Source organism: Scyliorhinus canicula, chromosome 6, assembly GCF_902713615.1.
Source record: "Scyliorhinus canicula chromosome 6, sScyCan1.1, whole genome shotgun sequence".
Taxonomy (NCBI): Eukaryota; Metazoa; Chordata; class Chondrichthyes; order Carcharhiniformes; family Scyliorhinidae; genus Scyliorhinus; species Scyliorhinus canicula.
In genome coordinates, this window is record NC_052151.1 from 183,995,939 (window position 1) to 184,020,559 (window position 24,621).

At 48.9% G+C, this 24,621-nt stretch overlaps 1 protein-coding gene across 1 annotated transcript in view; it reads left to right on the forward strand.

Annotated features, from left to right (window-relative positions):
• The window catches only part of capn9 (calpain 9), a 114,321-nt gene that overhangs the window by 50,298 nt on the left and 39,402 nt on the right, over positions 1-24,621 (forward strand). Inside the window, exons 8-13 of the mRNA XM_038800615.1 lie at positions 1,497-1,574; positions 5,973-6,133; positions 11,826-11,995; positions 15,598-15,806; positions 17,331-17,367; positions 20,801-20,884. Coding sequence (XP_038656543.1) covers positions 1,497-1,574; positions 5,973-6,133; positions 11,826-11,995; positions 15,598-15,806; positions 17,331-17,367; positions 20,801-20,884 — 739 coding nt within the window. The remainder of the gene's footprint in view (positions 1-1,496; positions 1,575-5,972; positions 6,134-11,825; positions 11,996-15,597; positions 15,807-17,330; positions 17,368-20,800; positions 20,885-24,621) is intronic.

A 24,621-nucleotide genomic window follows, 5' to 3' on the forward strand; every position in this document is an offset into this window, starting at 1 on the left:
TCATAACCTGTTTTGGCCATCATGTCGGTGAGGTATGAATATTCAGTGAGGGGGGAATCATGTCGCGGGACTGGCTCTGCCAGCTGCCTCATGCAAGCACTGCCGGGCTTTATCCCCATTGGGGGCTGGGTTTGCGTTACGTTTGTTTGGGGTGTGGGGGCTCCCAATGTTGATGGTGGTGGAGTGGGGGTGATGGCCCTAATGCCGATGGTGGGTGGTTGGTGGAGTTTGTGGTGTGTGGAGGAACCCCGATGCTTATGCGGAGGGGGAGTGTGCTCGTGTCCACGGGTCCGGGGGGGGGGGGGGGGGGGGGGGGGGCTGGAGGGTTTTCTTTCTGTACTGATTCGGGTGCCTTTTTCAAGGACGCCCTCATCTCTGCAGAGCAGGCCTTGCTGTCTCTATCAGGCTCCAATCCACCACAGTGACGGCATAAACCACGCCCACTGGATTCGATTTTCCAAGTGGCTAAAAATCTGGGGCAGCACGGTAGCACAGGGGGTAGCACTGTTGCTTCACAGCTCCAGGGTGCCAGGTTCGATTCCTGGCTGGGGTCACTGTCTGTGCGGAGTCTGCAGGTTCTCCCTGTGTCTGCGTGGGTTTCCTCCCACAAGTCCCGAAAGACGTGCTTGTTAGGTAATTTGGACATTCTGAATTCTCCCTCAGTGAACCCCAACAGGCGCCGGAATGTGGTGACTAGGGGCGTTTCAGAGTAACTTCATTGCAGTGTGAATGTACTGCCTACTTGTGACAATGAAGATTATTATAAAAACTCGGCTGTGCAGCTGGAGAGGTTCACGCCGGCTTTCAGCCAGAGCCTCGCACTGTAATAATATGGGAAATCTCCACCCATTTTGTTGACCGTTGCCCACGCGCAGGGCTGCCACATTCCGGCGATTTCCATCCACCTAGCTTTATTCCTACCGGTGTGACTGAAGTGATGTGCATGTAAAGCAAGGGCAGGTGAAGTGAGGTGCGTGCTGATTGCTCACAACGTTGAGTCTGAGAGCCGAGCGTTCCCTCTGTGTCCTAAGTGTAAATATTTTTTTTTTTTACCACTTGAAGTTGATGACAGTTCTATTAATGTACGAATGAGAAAGCATTTACTAGAACTTGTTGTGAGATATTCGGTGTGTGTTAAATGTTTTCAATTTTATTCGAAGGCCATAGTTAATGGACATGCTCCATTTTAATCTTGCGGCCCACTGAGATGAAGGAGGGCCATTCATGTGGCCCACTCACTAGCCTGGGTTGCCCATCGCTGCTATAAGCATGTCCTCCTGTTGCTTTCTCCCTCCTGTGTTTATCTGACTTAAATTTCCCTCGACTCTTTGCCTCAATGACGCCCTACGGCAGCGAGTTCCATATTCTCACCACCCTTGGGGTAAAGAAGCTTCTCCTGAATTCCCTATTGAAATTATTTATTAACCAATGCGTTAATTTTTGATAAAATAAGACCGTAAAGTATGACAAGCTAACTTCCTTCCTCTGCTTCGCAGCTCTACTGAATGGAAGACAGTGGATGCCGCTGATAATCGAAGGCTGAACATGGTCTCCAAAGATGATGGAGAGTTCTGGTAAAGTATAACTGATGCATTAGAAGCAGTTTGAATTCCCTTTGATAGTTGATTGATATATTCCTGTCAGGTCCCGTATGATACTTGTCAATCATGTACTTAGAATCATAGAAATTTATGGCCGTGGAGGAGGCCATTCTGCCCATTGTTTCCATGTCAGCTGACAAGTAGCCATCCAGCCTAATCCCACTTTCCAGCTCATGGTCCATAGCCTTGAAGGTTACGACAATTCAGGGGCATGTCCAAGTATGTTTTCAATGTTGTGAGGGTCTCTGCCTCTACCACCCTTTCAGGAAGTGAGTTCCAGATTTCCCCCCCCCCTCACTCTTTAGGTGAATTTCCCTTCTACTCCCTTCTCCACTGCCTCCTACCACCTATCCTAAATCTATGCCCCAGGTTATGGATCACTCAACTAAGGGATAACCGGACCTTTCTATCCAGTCCATCTAGACCCCTCATAATTTTATACACTTCGATCTCCACTCAGCCTCCTGTGTTTCAAAGTAAACAGCCCTAGCCCATATCCAATCTTTCCTAATAACTATAAATCTCTAGTACAGGCACAACCTAAAGATGTGCAGAGTAGGTGAATTGGCCATGCAAAATTGCCCCTTAATTGGAAAATAAAACCTGGTTTGCACAGACCAAAGCCCAGGACCCCTAATTGTTTTAAGGGACTTAAAGCTGGCAACATGTAGGTCTGTTTGTTGCCCCTGGTTACCGCAGGCCTCTGAGGCCTACAAGAGCTGACTTTGGGAAATCCATCTCTGGTATCTTAATCATGCTGAATTGGAGATTCGACTGGGTACATATCCAGGGTGGGTAGGAATCTGCACCATGACCATGGGTAACACTCTTATCTCTGAGTCAGAAGGTTGTGGTCTCAAGTCCCACTCCAAGGCATGAGAACGTAATTCAGGCTGATGCTCCAGTGCAATGCTGAGGGAATGCTGCACTGTTGGGATGCTGCCTTTCAGATCAGGTGTTAAACTGTCTGCTGTCTCAGGTGAATGTTAAAGATCCCACTGCATTATTTTGAAGATGAGTGGGGGTGTAGTCCCCTGTGTTCTGACCAGTATTTATCCCTCAACCAACATCACTTAAGAAACAATCATCTGGTTATAATCACATTGCTGTGTGCAAATTAGCTGTCTTGTTCCCTACATTGCTGTAAATATTCTTCATTAGGGTTTTAAATGCTTTGGAATGGGTCTTTCTTTGTATTTTGGGGGGGATATGAGCCCCAATGGATAGGGTGAGCCTGGGCTAGAATTTAAACAGGTATACGTTTTGTGACCTTAAGGATTTAATTCAATCTAATAGCTTTGATCAAGTAAACTGATGTTGTTCATTCAGGACATCCACATGGCCCATGTTGGATTTCTGGCTACCTTATAGGAATGATACCAGAGCCATTGGGACATCAAAGATTTGCGAGGCTGGTGGCAGCAAAGTGACTGGAACACAGCTGGTTAAGGGAGGATCCGATGCAGGTTTACAGAAGAGTGAAATTTCGCAATGATAAATTGAGATGTGTTGTAAACATTACTTGGTGCATTGGTAACAAGGGAGCATGGACTGAGGCATATCACCAGAGGAATACATTAGAAGAAGTTTTTTCACCCAGTGTGTCAATAGAAAAACAATAAGTTGTCTTTATCCTGCACTTTTAAATTAGTTGATTGTGGTTTCTCGACTTGCACCTAGTGGTGCACAAGGCAAGGTTACATCAGTTTTTGTAGTGAGTTCCATCCTGGAACAGGTCGCTAGTCTGTCACCTTTTAACTTCGTAAAACATCCTGAGGTGCTTCATAGGAGCATTATCAGATAATATTTGACACCGAGTCACAGAAAGATATATTTGAAGAGATGACGAAAAGTGTGCTCGAAAGGGGGGGGGGGGCACAGTGCAGCAATTGTTAGCACAACTGCCTCACGGCGCTGAGGACCCGGGTTCGATCCTGGCCCCGGGTCACTGTCCGTGTGGAGTTTGCACATTCTCCCCGTGTCTGCGTGGGTCTCGCCCCCACAACCCAAGGATGTGCAGGTTAGGTGGATTGGCCACGTTAAATTGCTCCTTAATTGAAAATTATTTTTTTAAAAAGCTTGCTCGAGGAAGGTTTCAACCAATATCTTTGAGTGAGGCAGAGAGAAGTGTGTGATGAGTATCTGAGGGCTTAGGGCCAAGACAGCTGAATGCAGAGCTGTCAATGATGGAGCAACGGGAATTTTGGGTGCCCAGGAGGCCAGAATTGGAGAAACACAGAGTTTGAAAATCCCCCAATCCCTACACCCACTTCAAACATTCGACCATTACATACTGCACCCCGGTTCCCAAGCATTGTCCACTCAGTTCTCCCCCAGTTTATGCTCCTTAATGAAGTATTCGGCCACTTCTGGGGTCTCGAAATAATACTCCTGGCCTCCTAATGTCACCCATAATTTTGCTGGGTAGAGCACCCCAAACCTGATCTGCCGTCGGTACAGCACCGCATTGGCCTTGTTGAAACCTGCCCGCCGCTTTGCCAACTCGGCTCCCATGTCCTGATAAATCCGGACGTTATTTCCCTCCCAGTCGCAGCTACGCTTCTCCCTGGCCCACCGTAGAATTTTCTCTTTCTCCACAAATTTATGTAGCTTCACAATCACCACCCACACGTCTCTAGGCTTTTGCCTCGGGGACCTATGCGCTCGGTTCACTTCAGGTGCCTTATCCAGCACCCCTTTCTGCTGCCAGCATCCTCGAGACGTACCTTGTGGCACTCACACCTTCCACTCCTTCAGACAGGCTCACTATTCGCAGGTTCTGTCTGGCTCGAGGTATTCACCTGCTCCTCAACCTTTGCCCTCAGCGTTTTACAAAGGTCTCCTAGGAGCCCCACCTCCACCTCCAGAGCACCACACGATCGCTGTGGTCCGCGATCACTCCTTCAACCTCCCGAATCTGTGATCCCTGCACCTCCAAACACCTCTCCATCTGCTCCAAAGTACTCTTCAGGGCTGCCACAGCTTCTGCAATGGCCTTTGCATGATTCTCACGCTTTTCTTTCCTCTGTTTATGGAATTCCTCCTTGATAAAAGTCATCAGTTCCTGTATCTGGGCGCTTACAGCTTGCCCCTCCCCCGCCTGCATGCTGGAAGATACTGTCTGGGAAGCACAAGACTGTTTCAACTTTCCAGCCAAACCTCTCACTGTTTTCTGCCGGGTTAGGTGATCAGAAGACATACCATTCCAGGGGTAAACTACTCCTCTAACATTCACCTACACCTTTTCATCAAAATTCCACTCGGAAATGGGTAAAAAGAGCCCTTTTCTGTGACTTTGACCAGGAACAATCCTCTATGTGACCAATCACTCCGTGGTCACAAGCGGAAGTCGGAGGAGCACAGAGTTAAGAACACGGAAGGCTTGACCACCAGCATCTGTTGAGGCAGAGACAATAAAGCCAGTTAACAGGGAGTTGGACATTGAACCAGTCATGTGGGGAATGAAATTTCCTGAATGTTCATGGGAATGGTTCCACTAGACTACCCCCTTTCCCATGAGAACCCCCAAAATTCCACATTGTTTGGGGAAGGCAACTCCACTCTGAAATGAAAATGTTGGATTAGAGTCGAGAGCTCCAGTTTAAGAGCCAACAATGGCGCGATGAGCCACACAGACTTGAGGTGCGGGTTTTTTTAGGGGAGCATTTATTGCCCGTCCCAAATTGCCCTCACGAAGGTAGTGATGAGCTGCCTTTTTGAACCGCTGCAGTCCATATGGTGCAGGTACTCCCACAGTGATGTTAGGGAGGGAGCTCCAGGATTTTGACTCTGCGATAGTGAAGGAACGGTGATATATTTCCAAGTCAGGGTGCTGAGTGACTTTGAGGGGAACCTCCAGGTGGTGGGGTTCCTAGGTATCTGCTGCCCTTGACCTTCTGGGTGACAGTGGTCGTGGGTTTGGAAGGTGCTGCCTAAGGAGCCTTGGTGAATTCCTGCAGTGCACCTAGTAGTTGGTGTACATGGCTGCCCCTATCTTGCATCACACTGCAAGTCACCTATTTGTAGATGTCTGTTTTCTTAGTGTCATTGAGATAGCCTTGGTAACTTCCTAATGCAAGTATTATGCCACTGATGAGGGTTTAAACAATTCTCTTCCAGTATTCCTTTTATTTTAATGCTTTATTTTTCCACGGAAGCCATAATCTCACAGAAATTGATGCCACTTGTTCCAGTGCTGACTCTATGAAAGAGCTGTCCAATTGGTCCCACTGCTCCAGCTCTGTCCTCGAAAGGGATCACATTTTAAATATTTCCCAACTCCCCTGTGAGAGTTGATATTGAGGCTGCTTCCACTGCCCTTTCGGACGCTAACAACTCACTTTTTTCTGTATTTTCTCCCATTTTCTACAGGATGTCGTTTGATGATTTTAAGAAACATTTTGACACAGTAGAGATCTGTAACCTTACACCGGACTCCCTGGATACCGATGCCTTTCACAAATGGGAAGTGACAGTTTTTGAAGGGGCTTGGACCAAAGGCTGCACAGCTGGAGGCTGCAGGAACTTCCAAGGTACTGGGAGCTTACAAAGAGCAGTAGATGAAGAAAGACTGTTCATCTCCATCGAGTGTACAACACTGAAACGGGCCATTCAGCCCAACTGGTCCACGGCAATGTTTGTGCTGCAGGCAACCCCCACACTATCCTGAGTTAGAGTCTGTACAGTGCAGAAGGAGGCCACTCAGCCCATCGAGTCTGCACCAATCCTCCGAAAGAGCACTCTAAGCCCATTTCCCCCACCTGATCTCCGTAACCCCGCACATTGATCATGGCCAATCCGCCTAACCTGCACATCTTTGGACTGTGGGTGTAAACCCACGCAGACACAGGAAGAATGTGCAAACCTCATGCAGAATCCCAAGGCCAGAATCAAATCAGGATCCCTGGTGCTGTGAGGCAGCAGTTCTAACCATGCCAACTTGGAACTGTATCATTGTTCTTTCACTGTCGCTGAGTCAAATTCTTGGAACTCCCTCCCCAACAGCACTGTGGGTGTACCTACACCATATGGTCTGCAGCGGTTCAAGAAGATAGCTCACCACCACCTTCTCAAGGGCAAATGAGAGTGGGCAATACATGTTGATTTAGCCAGTGATACCCACATCCTATGAACGAATAAATAATAATTTATCAAAGAACACAGCACCAGGACCCCCAAATCCCTCTGTGCGTTGGTTTTCTGCAGTCGTTCTCCATTTAAATAATATTCGGCTCCTTTATTTTTCCTACTAAATGTACCTACATTATATTCCATCTGCCCAGTTTTGTCCACTCACCTAACCTGTCTATAGCCCCCTGTAGACTCTTTGAGTCATCCTCGCTACTTTCCTACCCACCTATTTTTGTGCCATCCACAAACTTGACAATCGCGCATTCACTTTCCTCGTCCATTATTATATATTATGAATAATGGTGGCCCCAGCACGGATCCTGTGGCACTCCACGGCCGGGATTCTCCGATCCCGCGGCCAAGTTCTGACGCCGGTGTCAATGCAGCGCGAGCCACTCCGGTGGCAACAGGCTTCCAGGCCCAGGTATTCACCCCTTCCTTGGGGGCTAGTACAGTGCCGGAGTGGTGTGCGCTGCTCCGGCGATCAAAAGCCGCCGCGCCATGGCGGCGCGGGTCCGCGTATGCACGCCACGGCCAGCGCGAGTCTGCGCATGCGCGCGAGTTCCGATCTCCGCGTCAGTCCCCAGGCAATATGGCGGAGCCCTACAGGGGCCCAGCGCGGAGGAACATAGGCCCTCATGGAATTAGCCCGCCGGCCGATCGGTAGGCCCCGATCGTGGGCCAGGCCACTGGATTCGGATCCCCTCCACCAGGACAGTCCCCGCAGCCAGAACTCCGAGGCCCCGTCGGGTAGGACCATACGTAACCTACGCCGGCGGGACTCGGCCGAACTCGGCGGGCACTTGGCCCGTCAAGGCGCGGAGAATCGGCGGGGGACCGCTTTCAATAGCCCCCGACCAGCGCGGCGTCAACCTCGCTGGTGCCAGGGAAACGGCGCCGGAGAATCGGCGGCCTGGTGTCAGAGCGGCGTGGCGCGATTCTCTCGCCTCTCCAGCGATTCTCTGGCCCGGCGCGGGATCAGAGAATCCCGGCCCATGTATTTATAGTTTGCCATTCTGAAAATGCCCCTCTTATCTCAGCTCTCTGACTTCTATCAGTTAGCCAATCCTCTATCCATGCTAATATACTACCCCCAACATCATGGGGTCTTAGCTTATTAAGTTGCCTTTTGTGTGGCACATTAACAAACGCATTTTGGAAATCGAAGTATATTACATCTACTCGTTCCCCTTAATTTACCCTGCTCGTTACCTCATCCCTCCCTGTGATAGTGAGTTTCATATTCCACATGGTGATGGTTCCTCACCTCCATTTTTAAATATTTGTCAATCTCTGTGCTCGTCAATGTGAATTATATCAATGTGGTTGAGAGGGGGACAACAGGTGTATTTGTGCAATTCTGCCACAATTCCTAGGGTAATCCATATCCTTTCACTGATTTGTGAAAGTTGGAGACGGAAATATTTCTGGCAATTTTCTTTGTTTACTATTGTTTCAAAAATTTGTTTTAAGATCTCATCCATAGAGTACATATAGTCCTATGTCTAGAAATGTATCTGTAGGAAAGTTCTGGGAACCATGAGTGGGGCCTCACGGTAGCATGGTGGTTAGCATCAATGCTTCACAGCTCCAGGGTCCCAGGTTCGATTCCCGGCTGGGTCACTGTCTGTGTGGAGTCTGCACGTCCTCCCTGTGTGTGCGTGGGTTTCCTCCGGGTGCTCCGGTTTCCTCCCACAGTCCAAAGATGTGTGGGTTAGGTGGATTGGCCATGCTAAATTGCCCGTAGTGTAAGGTTAATGGGGGGATTGTTGGGATACGGGTTACGTGGGTTTAAGTAGGGTGATCATTGCTCGGCACAACATCGAGGGCCGAAGGGCCTGTTCTGTGCTGTACTGTTCTATGTTCTATGTTTGTCTATTCCCTTAATAGAATGATTTTTTTGGCAAACAATCGTTAACCAGCACAGTGTCTCATTCATTTGAACTTTTAACTTTCTTCCATAACTAATGTACAGTATCAATTAGATTGTTGAACACACATAAACATAAGGGCACATCTTTCCAAAATCCTGTTAACTTCAGTGTTATCTTCCTCCAGTGTTATTCCGATCTCATTGTGATCAAGAGTTTCTGTCTAGTACTTGCTGGTTAAACCAGAAGGGGTAGTGATAGTTCACCGAGGGCGGCCTCCTTGTCTTTCCCCATGCTTGATCTGAGTGCTGACCTTCAAGCTGTACAATCACTTGTCCCTCTCTAGCAGAGAGAGATGCCTATGGTCCTTCATGGACTATGGCTAATTACCTCACCTCCTGGGAGACATGTGCGTGATGGCTTAGTATGAAGTGTTCTTTGACAAAATAACTTGTGGCATCAACTTTGTTGGATGTTGGATTTCTCTCCAGCCGTAGGCATGCCAAGACTTGTTCGCAACAACTTGCATTTACATGGCACTTCACCGGAGTGTTATTGAACAAAATTTGACACCGGATCAAATAAAGAGTTAGATGACGAAAAGCGTGCTGAAAGAGATGGGTATTAAAAACTGAAGGGTGACCAGAACTGGAGGTTCAAGAGTTCACAGATGGTTCTTAAACTGAAAGAAGTTACAGAGAAACTGAAGAAATGTGATTGTTGTTTCACCGAATCACAAAATTGTCACAACGCATAAAGAGGCCATTGGGCCCATTCTGTGTACACCGGCTCCACAAACGAGCATCATGGCTTAATGCCATTCCCCTCCCTGTTTCCCATACCCCTGCACATTGTTTATATTCAAGTAATCATCTAATGCCCTCATGAATGCCTTGATTGAATCCGCCACCATCACAGTTCCACACAGTGCATTCCAGACCCCAACTACTTGCTGTGTGAAAACATTTTCTCACATCACATTTACTTCTTTAAATCTGTGTCTTTTCGTTCTTGATCCTTTTACAAGCGGGAACAGCTCTCCCTATCTACTCTGCCCAGCCCCCACATAATTTTGAATACCTTTATTAAAACTCCATTAAGCATTCTTCTCTCCAAGTAGAACAGTCCCAACCCTTCCAATCTATCCTCATAAATGAAGTTTCTCATCCCGAGGAATATTCCTTTAAGCCTCTCCTGCACTTTCTCCAATTTGTTCATATCCTTCCTAGTGTGACACCCGGAACTGTACACAGTATTCCAGCTGAGTTCTAACACTAGTGTTTACAAGGCTCTCCTTGCTCTTATGCTCTATTCCCCTATTAACAAAGACCGGAATACTGTATGCCTTAGTAACTGCTCTCTCCACCTGTCCTGACACCTTCAATGACCAATGTGCATATACACCCAGATCCCTCTACTCCCACACCCTTTTAAGAATTTTTCCCCTTATTTTATACTGCCTCTCCATGTTCTTCATCCCAAAATGCATCACCTCACACTTCTCCACATTGAACTTCATCTGCCACCTCCACCAACTTGTCTATGTCCTTCTGAAGCTCTACTCTGTCCTCTTCACAGATTACAATATTTCCAAGTTTTTCAACTGCAAACTTTGAAATTGTTCCCTGCACACTAAGATCTAGATCATTTATATATATATATATATATATATCAAGAAAACCAATAGTCCCAATATTGAACTCTTGAGGAAACCACTGCAAATCGTCCTCCAGCCCAGAATATATCCATTGACTATTACTCCGTTTACTATTATTCAGTCACTTTTGTATCCACTTTGCTTTTATCTCTTTTATTCCAGGAGGTATAACTTTTCTTATATGTCTGTTGTGTGGCACTCTATCGAATGCCTTCTGATAGTTCATGGGCTGGATTCTCCACACCCCGATGCTGAAATTGCGGCTGGCGCTGGGACGGAGAATTAATTTCCCCGCATGGAATAGGGACCGGCGATGGTTCCCCGATTCTCCGGGCCCCTGAAAGTAGCGTATCACTCAACTGTGGCCATTGCTGGAGGCCTGCCCCGCCATTTTCCGCCCCCGACTGGCCGAAGTACTGATGGCGAGGATCTTACACAGTCCTGCCGATTGGGATACTAGCGAACCCAGTCCGCTGCTGCAATGGTCAGGGGCGGGCCGATTGGAGGGCAACGGGAGCATTATATGGGCCCGGGCAATTTTTGGGCGGGTGGGTCCGGGTCAGCCGCGTGGCCGACCGGGAGCACTTTGTTTAAGGTCCAGCACCGCGGTCTGAGTCTGCCATGGAGCACGGCGTGGCTGCTGGAGGCTGCCGCCGTGCGCATGCGCGGCCTCTGACCTGGAAGTGCGGGGCCCGTATCTGCAAAAGCTGCTAGTTTCACGCTGCTTCACTGCTAGACCCCTGTAGGGCTGGGAACATGTGGCCATTTCACGCCAGTTTTTCTGGCGTGGAAGTCCACCATTTTTATGACGGCATGGGGAGATATTCCCAAAAACAGAGAATCCAGCCCCATGCATATATCATCAACAACTTTACCCTCATCAACACTTTCTGTTACTTCCTCAAAAATTCCAGCAAGTTAGTTATTTCGTTTCTGATGCCTGCGTTTTTTTGTGCATAAGATGCTCACAATATTCATCAATGGCTCAATCCCTCCGAGCGTTCATACAAAAGACTCCATAGGGTAGTGACATTGAGAAACTTGAGCACCTCCAGTGCAGCATGGAGGGAGTGCTGCAATGTCAGAGTTACTGACTTTCAGATGAAATGTTAAGCCAAGGACACATCCGCCCTCTCAGGTGGATGTAAAAGACCTCATGGCACTATTCAAGGATGGGCAGGGGATTTCCAAGTGTCTTTGTTGATACTTATCCCTCAGCCATCATCTCTAAAAACAGATTATCTGCTTGTTATCTCGCTGCTGTTTGTGGGAGCTTTCTGTGTATAGATTGGCTGCTGCATTTCCTACATTACAGCAGTGGCTCCATTGCAAATTTAACTGACTGTAAAGTGCTTTGTGATTTCCGCAGTTGTGAAAAGTGCTGTATAAGCATGAGATTATTCTTCCTTCATAAGCCAGAGGAGGCGCTAAAGCAAAACAGTTCAGCTCTTCTACTAGCTAAAGTATGCAATAGATTGAAAAGTTAATTGATCCCCATAGAATAAAAATATTCCTGGAGGTGTCAACATTTTGTATTTTTACGCATTATTCTTATTTTGTTGGCAGACACTTTCTGGATCAACCCGCAGTATAAAGTACAGCTACTGGAGGCTGACGACGATCAAGAAGATGGCAAAGATGAATGCACCTTTATCGTAGCTCTCATGCAAAAAGACAGACGCAAATTGCGGAAGGAAGGAGCTAATTTGCTGACCGTTGGGTTTGCCATTTATGAGGTACATTTCTGGTCTTAGTTCTGGTTTGTAAATACAGAATTCAGAAATTTTAAACAACTGCTCAGTGATCTTTCTGTTAATCTATGAGTTAAACGTCCAGAGAGTTGGACTGAAAAAGAGAATAGAGGACACGGTGTAGCTGGGAGTCCCAAGAGTGAGAATTGAACCCACAGCGCTCTGATACCGAGGAAAGAGTGCTACCTGAGATGTCTCCTATACAGGATTCAATGGGGGAATGTTAGGGGACTAGAGTTAGGGGCTATCAATGGGACAGTCAGGGTACTAGAAAGAGGGACTTCATTGTGGTGGATAGTGCATTAAAATGATGGGCTTCAATTGGTTAGTTGAGGTGCGGTAGCATAGTGGTTAGCACTATGGCTTCACTGCGCCAGGGTCCCGGGGCGATTCCCGGCTTGTTCCACTGCCTGTGTGGAGTCTGCACATTCTCCCGTGACTGCGTGGGTTCCCTCCCGGTGCTCCAGTTTCCTCGCACAAGTCCTGAAAGACGAGCTATTAGGTCATTTGGACATTCTGAATTCTCCCTCGGTGTACACGAACAGGTGCCGGAATGTGGCGACTGGGGCTTTTCACAGTAATTTCATTGCAGTGTTAATATAAGAACATAAGAACTAGGAGCAGGAGTCGGTCATCTGGCCCCTCGAGCCTGCTCTGCCATTCAATGAGATCATGGCTGATCTTTTGTGGACTCAGCTCCACTTTCTGGCCCGAACACCATAACCCTTAATCCCTTTATTCCTCAAAAAACGATCTATCTTTATCTTAAAAACATTTAATGAAGGAGCCTCAACTGCTTCACTGGGCAAGGAATGCCATAGATTCACAACAGTTTGGGTGAAGAAGTTCTTCCTAAACTCAGTCCTAAATCTACTTCCCCTTATTTTGAGGCTATGCCCCCTAGTTCTGCTTTCACCCGCCAGTGGAAACAACCTGCCCACATGTATCCTATCTATTCCCTTCATAATTTTATACGTTTCTACAAGATCCCCCCCCTCATTCTTCTAAATTCCAACGAGTACAGTCCCAGCCTACTCAACCTCTCCTCGTAATCCAACCCCTTCAGCTCTGGGATTAACCTAGTAAATCTCCTCTGCACACCCTCCAGTGCCAGTACGTCCTTTCTCAGGTAAGGAGACCAAAACTGAACAGATGTAGCCTTACTAGCACCTTATACAATTGCAGCATAACCTCTCTAGTCTTACTCCATCCCTCTAGCAATGAAGGACAAAATTCCATTTGCCTTACTAATCACCTGTTGCAGGTGTAAACCAACATTTTGCGACTCATGCACTAGCACACCCAGGTCTCTCTGCACAGCATCATGTTTTAATATTTTATCATTTAAATAATAATCCCTTTTTCTGTTATTCCTACCAAAAAGGATAACATCACATTTGTCAACATTGTATTCCATCTGCCAGACCCGAGCCCATTCACTTAACCTATCCAAATCCCTCTGCAGACTTCCAGTATCCTCTGCACTTATTACTTTACCACTCATCTTACTGTCGTTTGCAAACTTGGACACATTGGGTGCGATTCTCCGCTCCCGCGGAGAATCGCGAAGGCCGTCGTGAAATTGGCCGACTTTCACGACGGCCTCGGAGCCCGCTTCCCGCTCCTACTTCACCCCCACCCGGGGGGCTAGGAGCGGAGCTCCGTTCTTCTCGGCGGCGCTGCCATGACGCTGGCGTCAAGGCGGCGCACTGAGAATGACGCAGCGGCGGCGCGTATATGACATCAGCCGCGCATGCGCAGGTTGTCTGGTTCCAACCCGCGCATGCGCGGCTGACGTCATGACGCGGACGGCACTAACCCGTGCATGCGCAGTGGCCGTCTTTCCCCTCAGCCGCCCCGCAAGATGTGGCGGCTAGATCTTGCGGCACGGCGGAGGGGAAATAGTGCGTCCAATTTGGACGCCGGCCCGATGATCGGTGGGCACCGTTCGCGGGCCTGTCCCCTCCCGAGCACAGTCGTGGTGCTCTTTCCCCTGTACTCCCCCCACAAGCCTCAAACGGGCATATCTGACCTATTTCACGATGGCAACGACCAGGTGTGGTTGCCGCCGTCATGAAACGGACGCGGACGGCAGGCCGCTCGGCCCATCCTGGTCGGAGAATCGCCATTCGCCGTGAAAAATGGCGAGTGGCGATTCTTCCGAGCCGGGGGGGGGGGGGGGGGGGGGGATCGCGGGGGGCGCCAGGGGGTCCTGAATTTTGTCGGGGGGCCCTCCCATGATTCTCCCACGCCGCGTGGGGAGCGGAGAATCGCGCCCATTGCCTTTGGTTCCCAACTCCAAAACATCTATGTAAATTGTGAACAATTTTGGGCCCAACACTGATTCCTGAGGGACACCACTAGCTACTGATCGCCAACCAGAGAAACACCCATTAATCCCCATTCTTTGCTTTCTATTAATTAACCAATCCTCTGTCCATGCTACTACTTTACCCTTAATGCCATGCATCTTTATCTTATGCAGCAACCTTTTGTGTGGCACCTTGTCGAAGGCTTTCTGGAAATCCAGATATACCACATCCATTGGCTCCCTGTTATCAACCGCACTGGTAATGTCCTCAAAAAATTCCACTAGTTAGGAACAACCTGCCCTTTATGAACCCATGCTGTGTCTGCCCAATGGGACAATTTCCATCCAGATGCCTCGCTATTTCTTCCTTGATGATAGATTCCAGCATCTTCCCTACTACCGAAGTTAAGCTCACTGGCCTATAATTACCCGCTTCCTGCCTACATCCTTTTTTAAACAGTGGTGTCACGTTTGCTAATTTCCAATCCGCCGGGACCACCCCAGAGTCTAGTCAATTTTGGTAAATTATCACTAGTGCATTTGCAATTTCCCTAGCCATCTCTTTTAGCACTCTGGGATGCATTCCATTAGGGCCAGGAGACTTATCTACCTTTAGCCCCATTAGCTTGCCCATCACTACCTCCTTAGAGATAGCAATCATCTCAATGTCCTCACCTGTCATAGCCTCATTTCCATCAGTCACTGGTATGTTATTTGTGTCTTCCACTGTGAAGACCGACCCAAAAAACCTGATCAGTTCCTCAGCCATTTCCTCATCTCCCATTATTAAATCTCCCTTCTCATCCTCTAAAGGACCAATATTTACCTTAGTCACTCTTTTTTGTTTTATATGTTTGTAGAAACTTTTACGATCTGTTTTTATGTTCTGAGCAAGTTTACTCTCATAATCTATCTTTCTCTTCTTTATAGCTTTTTTAGTAGCTTTCTGTTGCCCCCTAAAGATTTTCCAGTCCTCTAGTCTCCCACTAATCTTTGCCATAATGTATAATCTTTGCTTAATGTAAGCCTACTTGTGGCACTAAAGATTATTATTATTATATCAGGCTGAGCTTTAATTGGTTGGGGCACTGGTGGATGGGCTTCAATGGGACAGTTGGAGTACTGGAGGAATAAGCTTTAATGGCGGTTTAGGGTACTCAAACGTTTGTTATCAATGGACTAAGTGCTATTTTCTCTAAGATTTCTTTCATGTTGGTGCAATGAGACGTGTCAGGTTTTGCTACGATGAGGCTGAAGGCAGGAATTTATTTTCCAGGCTGAAAATGACATTGATCACCTGTCGAAAGATTTCTTCCAATTTCATGGTTCGAAAGCAAAGAGCAAGACGTACATCAACGTCCGGGAAAACTCCCAAAGGTTCAAACTTCCACCAGGACAATATGTGATTGTTCCGACTACTTTCCAACCTGAAGCAGAGGCTGAGTTCATTGTTCGATTTATTTCGGAGAAGAAAGCTTTAAGCCTGTAAGCTTAAAAATAAGTTTTTCTTGATTTTGACTGGTACATTTGTCCATCATGTATGTTCTGGCTCCAGTTAATTTGTCCCACGTCCCTGCTCTTTTCCCATACATCTGCAAACATTTCCTTTTCAATTATTTATCCAATTTCCTTTTAAAAGTTACTGTTGCATTTGCGTCCATTCACTGCTCAGGTGGTGGGAAGAATTGCAAGGAGGAAGATTCTCCCCCCCAGCTCTTGAATTGCAAGCCATATATGGTTCTTCCCTTGTCACTCAAACCCTCCCTCAAATGATCTGGCTGTCGATCACCAACTTCCCCCTCCAGCCATCAACAACCATCTGTCCAACCAATGCCAACCACTCCACCAACTGCCCCTCCAACCATCACCAACCACCCCTCCAACTGCCCCTCCAACCACTCCTCCAACTGCCCCTCCAACCATCATCAACCACCCCTCCAACTGCCCCTCCAACCACTCCTCCAACTGCCCCTCCAACCATCACCAACCACTCCTCCAACTGCCCCTCCAACCACCCCTCCAACTGCCCCTCCAACCATCACCAACCACCCCTCCAACTGCCCCTCCAACCATCACCAACCACCCCTCCAACTGCCCCTCCAACCACCCCTCCAACTGCCCCTCCAACCATCACCAACCACCCCTCCAATTGCCCCTCCAACCTTCACCAACCACACCTCCAACTGCCCTCCAACCACCCCTCCAACTGCCCCTCCAACGATCACCAACCACCCCTCCAACTGCCCCTCCAACCACCCCTCCAACTGCCCCTCCAACCATCACCAACCACCCCTCCAACTGCCCCTCCAACCATCACCAACCACCCCTCCAACTGCCCCTCCAACCACCCCTCCAACTGCCCCTCCAACCATCACCAACCACCCCTCCAACTGCCCCTCCAACCTTCACCAACCACACCTCCAACTGCCCCTCCAACCACCCCTCCAACCATCACCAACCACCCCTCCAACTGCCCCTCCAACCACCCCTCCAACTGCCCCTCCAACCATCACCAACCACCCCTCCAATTGCCCCTCCAACCATCACCAACCACCCCTCCAATTGCCTCACCAACCACCCCTCCAACCATCACCAACCACCCCTCCACCTGCCCCTCCAACCATCACCAACCACCCCTCCAATTGCCCCTCCAACCATCACCAACCACCCCTCCAACTGCCCCTCCAACCATCACCAACCACCCCTCCACCTGCCCCTCCAACCATCACCAACCACCCCTCCAATTGCCCCTCCAACCATCACCAACCACCCCTCCAACTGCCCCTCCAATGATCACCAACCACCCCTCCAACTGCCCCTCCAACCATCACCAACCACCCCACCAACTGCCACCCCCCAATTTATTGCTGACTATCCTCCAACCATCGCCAATTATCCTTCCAACAACTACAACCCAGTTTACAGTATCATATTTCTTATGACATCCATATGGACACTATTTGATGCAAGAAGGTTATGCTCTTAATAATATTTATGTTTTATTTGCAGTGAAATGGGGGATAAGATTGGTGCAGATCTACCAGAGGTAGGTGTATCTTTAAAACTTAGTAACTTCTAACTTTGGAGTAAAATGTTCAGTGTCACTTTAGGCAATTGAATGTCAAGGATATTAGTTACCACTTGCACGGATTGCATGGAGCCTGCATTGGACACAGAGCACTCCCACTGCAAGGTTTTTGCTCCAGATAAGCAAATTGACTCAATAGATAGACAGTCCCGTGACTGGTGATAACCACGCCGGGGACTCCTAGCCAGTGTTGCCTCTTAGTGGAAAGCTCAAATTCATAAAATCTACCTTCCTCTGCTGTCTCTATGTTCAGGACATCGCAGGTTTCAAACTTCAAAAGCCACAGAGTTCAAGGAGAAAAATAAAACTGAATTTCATAGATTTTTGTTTGACAATATTAAAAGAATGGAACCAAAGTGGGTGGATGGAGTTAAGATCCAGATTAATCAAACTGAATGGTGAGGCAGACTTCTTAAAAATTCATTTTTGGGTTGTGGGCATCATTGGCAAGACCAGAATTTATACCCCATCCCTAGTTGTCCTTGAGAAGGTGGTGGTGACCTGCCTTCTTGAACCGTTGCAATTCATATGGTGCAGGTACATCCACAGTGCTGTTGGAGAGGGAGTTCCAGGATTCTGATCCACCGACAGTGAAGGAATGGCTGATATATTCCCAAGTCAGGATGGTGAGTGGCTTAGAGGGGAACTTCCAGGTGGTGGTGTTCCCATGTGCCTGCTGCCCTTGTTCTTTGAGGTTGTGACTTTGAAGATGCTATGAACGGGAGATTGACGAGTTGCTGCAGAGCATATTGTATATGGTACACACTGTGCGCATGTGGTGGAGAGACTGAAAGTTTAAGGTGATGTCTGGGGTGCCAATCAAGCGTGCTGCTTTGTCCTGGATGCAGTCGACCTTTTTGAGCGTTGTTGGAGCTGTACTCTTCCAGGTAAGGGGGGAGTATTCCATCCTGACTTGAGCCTAGTGGATGGTGGACAGGCTTTGGGGAGTCAGGCAGCAGAATTCCCAGCCTCTGACATACTCTTCTGTCACAGTATTTATATGGCTGGTCCAGTTCGGTTCCTGGACTGTAGTAACCCCCAGAGCATTCAGTGATGGTAATGCCACTGAATGTCAAGGGGAGATGGCACAAATGCTATTGACACTTGCCAGGCCAAACATGAATGTTATCCTGGTCTTGTTGCATGTGGACAGAGACTGCTTCAGTATCTGGGGAATTGCAAATGGTGCTGAACATTGTGCTACCATTAGCGAACATCTCCATTTTTGATTTACAAATGGAGGGAAATTATTGATGAAGCAGCTGAAGATGTTTGGGCCGAAGAGACAACCCTGAGGAACTCCTGCAGCAATGTCCTGGGGCTGAGATGATTGACATCCAACAACCACAACCATCTTCTTTGTGCTCTTTCCGACTCCAATCAATGGAGTGTCTTCTCGCTGATTTCCATTGACTTGAATTTAGCTTGGGCTCCTTGATGTCACACTCAGTTAAATGGTGCCTTAATGTGAAGAGAAGTCACTCTCACCTCACCCATCGGATCAACCCTTCTGTCCATTTATGGACCAAAGCTGTAATGAAGCCTGGAGCTGAATGGCCCTTCCCTAACCCAAACTGATCATTGTAGAGCAGTTTATTGCTGTATAAGTGCCACTTGATATCACTGTTAATGACCCTTTCTATCATTTTACTGATGATCAAGAGCAGACTGATGGGGTGGTAATTGAGTGGGTTGGACTTGTCTTGCGTTTTGTGGACAGGGCATACCGAGGCCGTTTTCAACATTGTTGGGGAAATACGTGCATTGTAGCTGAACTGGAACAGCACAGCCAGTTCTGGAGCACAAGTCTTCATTACTGCAACTGAGATGTGGTCAGGATACCGGATCTGACCCCGAGATATTGATGACATTTCTTGTTGTTTCTGGGGTTGTCCTCATTTCCTCAGAGTGAGGATGGTGTCTTCCCAGGCTTTGTGATTTGTGTGCCCTCAGGTGACTCATCAATTCAATCCTGGAGCCTCAGGTCTTTGGGCAAAGAGCACAAGAGTTGCCCTGACGTCAGTGGTGGGGGCAAGAGGAAGGGGGGTGGGGAGTGGCGGTTCTTGAGACAAGGTTCTGCTCTCGTTCTCCTGCTGCTCACTCCACTTTTCTGGCAGCAGAGTTTATGCGGCCGTGTTTCTGGCTGTGTTGTGGCCTGTTGGTTGAGACACCGCCGTATGACGTGGCTTGGAGCAAGGTCCTCCCATACATCGCTATCACCTTGTCTCCTTAAACGTTTTCTCTGCTCTCCTTGAGATTGGGTGCCATCCTTAAACTATGAAATGAGGATTTACTTCAGAAGCTGAGAGTTGGGCCCACGGATGCAGGTTGGTATCAATGACTTTCGTCTAAAATGGGTAATATCAACTCTGATGTTGTTTTATTCCTCTCTCCACATTTTCATTTCCAGTCACAATTTTGTGTATGCTGTACTGTGCGCAGGGCGGGGAGGGGGGGAGGGGGGGGGGGGGGTGCAGCTTACTCCATGCATGTTCCTGCTGCATAGCCTGCGACTGCTGAGCAATAACAGTCCTGGGTGGGCCACCGGTGCTGTATGTCCAGTGTGGGATCAGCAGGGCTGTCCTTACGCTTGTCCAAAAAGTGCGGCTGAATCCTAACCTCCGAGTTATTGAAATTATGGGGCCCCTGGAGTGAATCGATAAGTTGTGGGCTGCTGGTGCCCCACACTATCCAGCGATGTTTAGCACATAGCCCTTCATTCGTTCTCTGTTGGATTGTGATTGGCCTGTGAGCAGTATTGATCCACAACCGTAATTTATTTTGCCCCACACACCCCAACATGTAACTTAATGGGTGATGAAAGTGTCCACTACCCCGGGTTAATCTGGATCATCTCTCTTTGCCTGGTTACAATATCTAGAACCTCTGTGGGAAAGAGAGAACTTGGTATTTATGTAGCGCCTTTCATGACTCAGGGTCCCAATGCCAATGAGCTGCTTCTTGAGGTGTTGTCGCTGTTGCAATGCATGAAATGTGGCAGCCAATTTGCGAAAGCAAGCTCCCGCACACATGGTGACCCTATAATCGGTGGATGAGGGTAACATATGGGCCCAAAATGCCAGGGAGAATTCTGCTGCTTTCCCTCAAATGATGTCTTTTGACATCCAGGGCAGATTGGTCCTCGGTTTAACATCTCAGTTGATAGGAGGCACCTCCTACTGTGCAGGACTCCCTCTCGGTACCATTGTAGATTTTTGCACCCAAGCCTCTGGAGTTGGGTCCCAAGCTTCTGACTCTGAGACAAGCAGCTGAGTGAGAGCCGATATCTAAATATTAACACACGCACACAGTGCCCTCACTCTGGGAATCACACTGAGACTTTCAAATCAAAAAAATGTTGGAGTCTAAAAAGAAAACTTGTTTTCTGCAGCCGCCAAAATCAAAATCGAACCCCCAGGATGAAAGTCAGGAGGAAAGGCAATTCCGCTCGCTGTTTGAACAAATCTCAGGGAAGGTGAGCAGCAACATTTGTGAGATAACCTTGGAGTGACACAGAGCTCGGGATTTTCAGGAGTGAGGACGTGGGGAGTCGGGAGTGAGACTGAAAAGGGCATAAAGAGCCCACAGAGGGATTTAGATAGGTTAGTGAGTGGGAAAACACTTGGCAAACGGAGTATAACGTGGGAAAATGTGAACTTGTGCATTTTGGCAGAACAGCAGAATATTATCTAGATGGAGAAAGATTGCAGTCTCTGAGGTACAGAGGGATCTGGATGTCCTGGTATATGAATCGGGAAAGGTTAATACACAAGGACAGTAAGTGATTAGGGAGGCAAGAGGAATGGTGGCATTTATTGCAAGGGGAATAGAATATAAAAGTAGAGATGTTTTGGTATAATTGTACAGTGCATTGGTGAGACCACATCTACAGAGTTTTGACCTCCTTTTTTAAAGAAAGAACTGAATTGCTCTTGGAACCAGTTCAGATAAGGCTTACTCAAACTGATTCCTGGAATGAGGACAAGGTTGGACAGGATCCATTGGAGTTTAGAAGAATGAGAGATGATCCCATTGAAACATGTAAGATCTTGGGAGGACTGGACAGGGTGAATGCTGGGAGGATGTTTGCCCTTGTTGGAGGGACTATAAATAGGGGACATCATTTACAAATAAGGGCTCTCTGATATAAAATGGAGATTAGGAGAAACCTTTTCTCTCAGGGTCATGAGTCTTTGGAACGCTTATTCAGAGAGCAGTGAGGCTCGGCCCTTGAATATTTTCCAAGGCATAGGTAGATAAATTCTTAACAAAGAAATCAAAGTTTATCGGGAGTAGGCCACAATCAGATAAGATTCAGGAGTGGGAACGCGAGGTTCAGGAGTGAAAACGCGAGGTTCAGGAGTGAGAACGCGAGGTTCAGGAGTGAGAACGCGAGGTTCAGGAGTGAGAACGCGAGGTTCAGGAGTGCAACCGCGAGGTTCAGGAGTGAGAAGGCGAGGTTCAGGAGTGAGAAGGCGAGGTTCAGGAGTCAGAAGGCGAGTTTCAGGAGTGAGAAGGCGAGGTTCAGGAGTGAGAACGCGAGGTTCAGGAGTGCGACCGCGAGGTTCAGGAGTGAGAAGGCGAGGTTCAGGAGTGAGAAGGCGAGGTTCAGGAGTGAGAAGGCGAGGTTCAGGAGTGAGAAGGCGAGGTTCAGGAGTGAGAAGGCGAGTTTCAGGAGTGAGAAGGCGAGGTTCAGGAGTGAAAACGTGAGTTTCAGAAGTGAAAACGCGAGGTTCAGCAGGGAGAACACGAGGTTCAGGAGTGAGAACGCGAGGTTCAGGAGTGCGAACGCGAGGTTCAGGAGTGAGAACGCGAGGTTCAGGAGTGAAAACGCGAGGTTCAGGAGTGAGAACGCGAGGTTCAGGAGTGAGAACGCGAGGTTCAGGAATGAAATCGCGAGGTTCAGGAGTGAGAACGCGAGGCTCAGGAGTGAGAACGCGATGTTCAGGACTGAGAACGCGAGGTTCAGGAGTGAGAACGCAGGATTCAGGAGTGAAAACCGAGGTTCAAGAGTGAAAACGTGAGGTTCAGCAGGGAGAACACGAGGTTCAGGAGTGAGAACGCGAGGTTCAGGAGTGCGAACGCGAGGTTCAGGAGTGAGAACGCGAGGTTCAGGAGTGTGACCGCGAGGTTCAGGAGTGAGAACGCGAGGTTCAGGAGTGAGAACGCGAGGTTCAGGAATGAAAACGCGAGGTTCAGGAGTGAGAACGCGAGGCTCAGGAGTGAGAACGCGAGGTTCAGGAGTGAGAACGCAGGATTCAGGAGTGAAAACCGAGGTTCAAGAGTGAAAACGTGAGGTTCAGCAGGGAGAACACGAGGTTCAGGAGTGAGAACGCGAGGTTCAGGAGTGAGAACGCGAGGTTCAGGAGTGAGAACGCGAGGTTCAGGAGTGAGAACGCGAGGTTCAGGAGTGAGAACGCGAGGTTCAGGAGTGAGAACGCGAGGTTCAGGAGTGAGAACGCGAGATTCAGGAGTGAGAACGCGAGGTTCAGGAGTGAGAACGCGAGCTTCAAGAGTGCGACCGCGAGGTTCAGGAGTGAGAAGGCGAGTTTCAGGAGTGAGAAGGCGAGGTTCAGTAGTGAGATGGCGAGGTTCAGGAGTGCGAAGGCGAGGTTCAGGGGTGCGAACGCGAGGTTCAGGAGTGCGAGCGCGAGGTTCAGGAGTGAGATCGCGAGGTTCAGGAGTGCGAACGCGAGGTTCAGGAGTGAGATCGCGAGGGACTGGAGTGAGAACGCGAGGTTCAGGAGTGAGAACGCGAGGTTCAGGAGTGAGATCGCAAGGGACTGGAGTGAGAACGCGAGGTTCAGGAGTGCGAACGCGAGGTTCAGGAGTGAGAGCGCGAGGTTCAGGAGTGAGAACGCGAGGTTCAGGAGTGAGAACGCAGGATTCAGGAGTGAGAACGCGAGGTTCAGGAATGAAAACGCGAGGTTCAGGAGTGAGAACGCGAGGCTCAGGAGTGAGAACGCGATGTTCAGGACTGAGAACGCGAGGTTCAGGAGTGAGAACGCAGGATTCAGGAGTGAAAACCGAGGTTCAGGAGTGAAAACGTGAGGTTCAGCAGGGAGAACACGAGGTTCAGGAGTGAGAACGCGAGGTTCAGGAGTGAGAACACGAGGTTCAGGAGTGAGAACGCGAGGTTCAGGAGTGAGAACGCGAGGTTCAGGAGTGAGAACGCGAGGTTCAGGAGTGAGAACGCGAGGTTCAGGAATGAAAACGCGAGGTTCAGGAGTGAGAACGCGAGGCTCAGGAGTGAGAACGCGATGTTCAGGACTGAGAACGCGAGGTTCAGGAGTGAGAACGCAGGATTCAGGAGTGAAAACCGAGGTTCAAGAGTGAAAACGTGAGGTTCAGCAGGGAGAACACGAGGTTCAGGAGTGAGAACGCGAGGTTCAGGAGTGCGAACGCGAGGTTCAGGAGTGAGAACGCGAGGTTCAGGAGTGTGACCGTGAGGTTCAGGAGTGAGAACGCGAGGTTCAGGAGTGAGAACGCGAGGTTCAGGAATGAAAACGCGAGGTTCAGGAGTGAGAACGCGAGGCTCAGGAGTGAGAACGCGAGGTTCAGGAGTGAGAACGCAGGATTCAGGAGTGAAAACCGAGGTTCAAGAGTGAAAACGTGAGGTTCAGCAGGGAGAACACGAGGTTCAGGAGTGAGAACGCGAGGTTCAGGAGTGAGAACGCGAGGTTCAGGAGTGAGAACGCGAGGTTCAGGAGTGAGAACGCGAGGTTCAGGAGTGAGAACGCGAGGTTCAGGAGTGAGAACGCGAGATTCAGGAGTGAGAACGCGAGGTTCAGGAGTGAGAACGCGAGCTTCAAGAGTGCGACCGCGAGGTTCAGGAGTGAGAAGGCGAGTTCCAGGAGTGAGAAGGCGAGGTTCAGTAGTGAGATGGCGAGGTTCAGGAGTGCGAAGGCGAGGTTCAGGGGTGCGAACGCGAGGTTCAGGAGTGCGAGCGCGAGGTTCAGGAGTGAGATCGCGAGGTTCAGGAGTGCGAACGCGAGGTTCAGGAGTGAGATCGCGAGGGACTGGAGTGAGAACGCGAGGTTCAGGAGTGAGAACGCGAGGTTCAGGAGTGCGAACGCGAGGTTCAGGAGTGAGATCGCGAGGGACTGGAGTGCGAACGCGAGGTTCAGGAGTGCGAACGCGAGGTTCAGGAGTGAGAGCGTGAGGTTCAGGAGTGAGAACGCGAGGTTCAGGAGTGAGAACGCAGGATTCAGG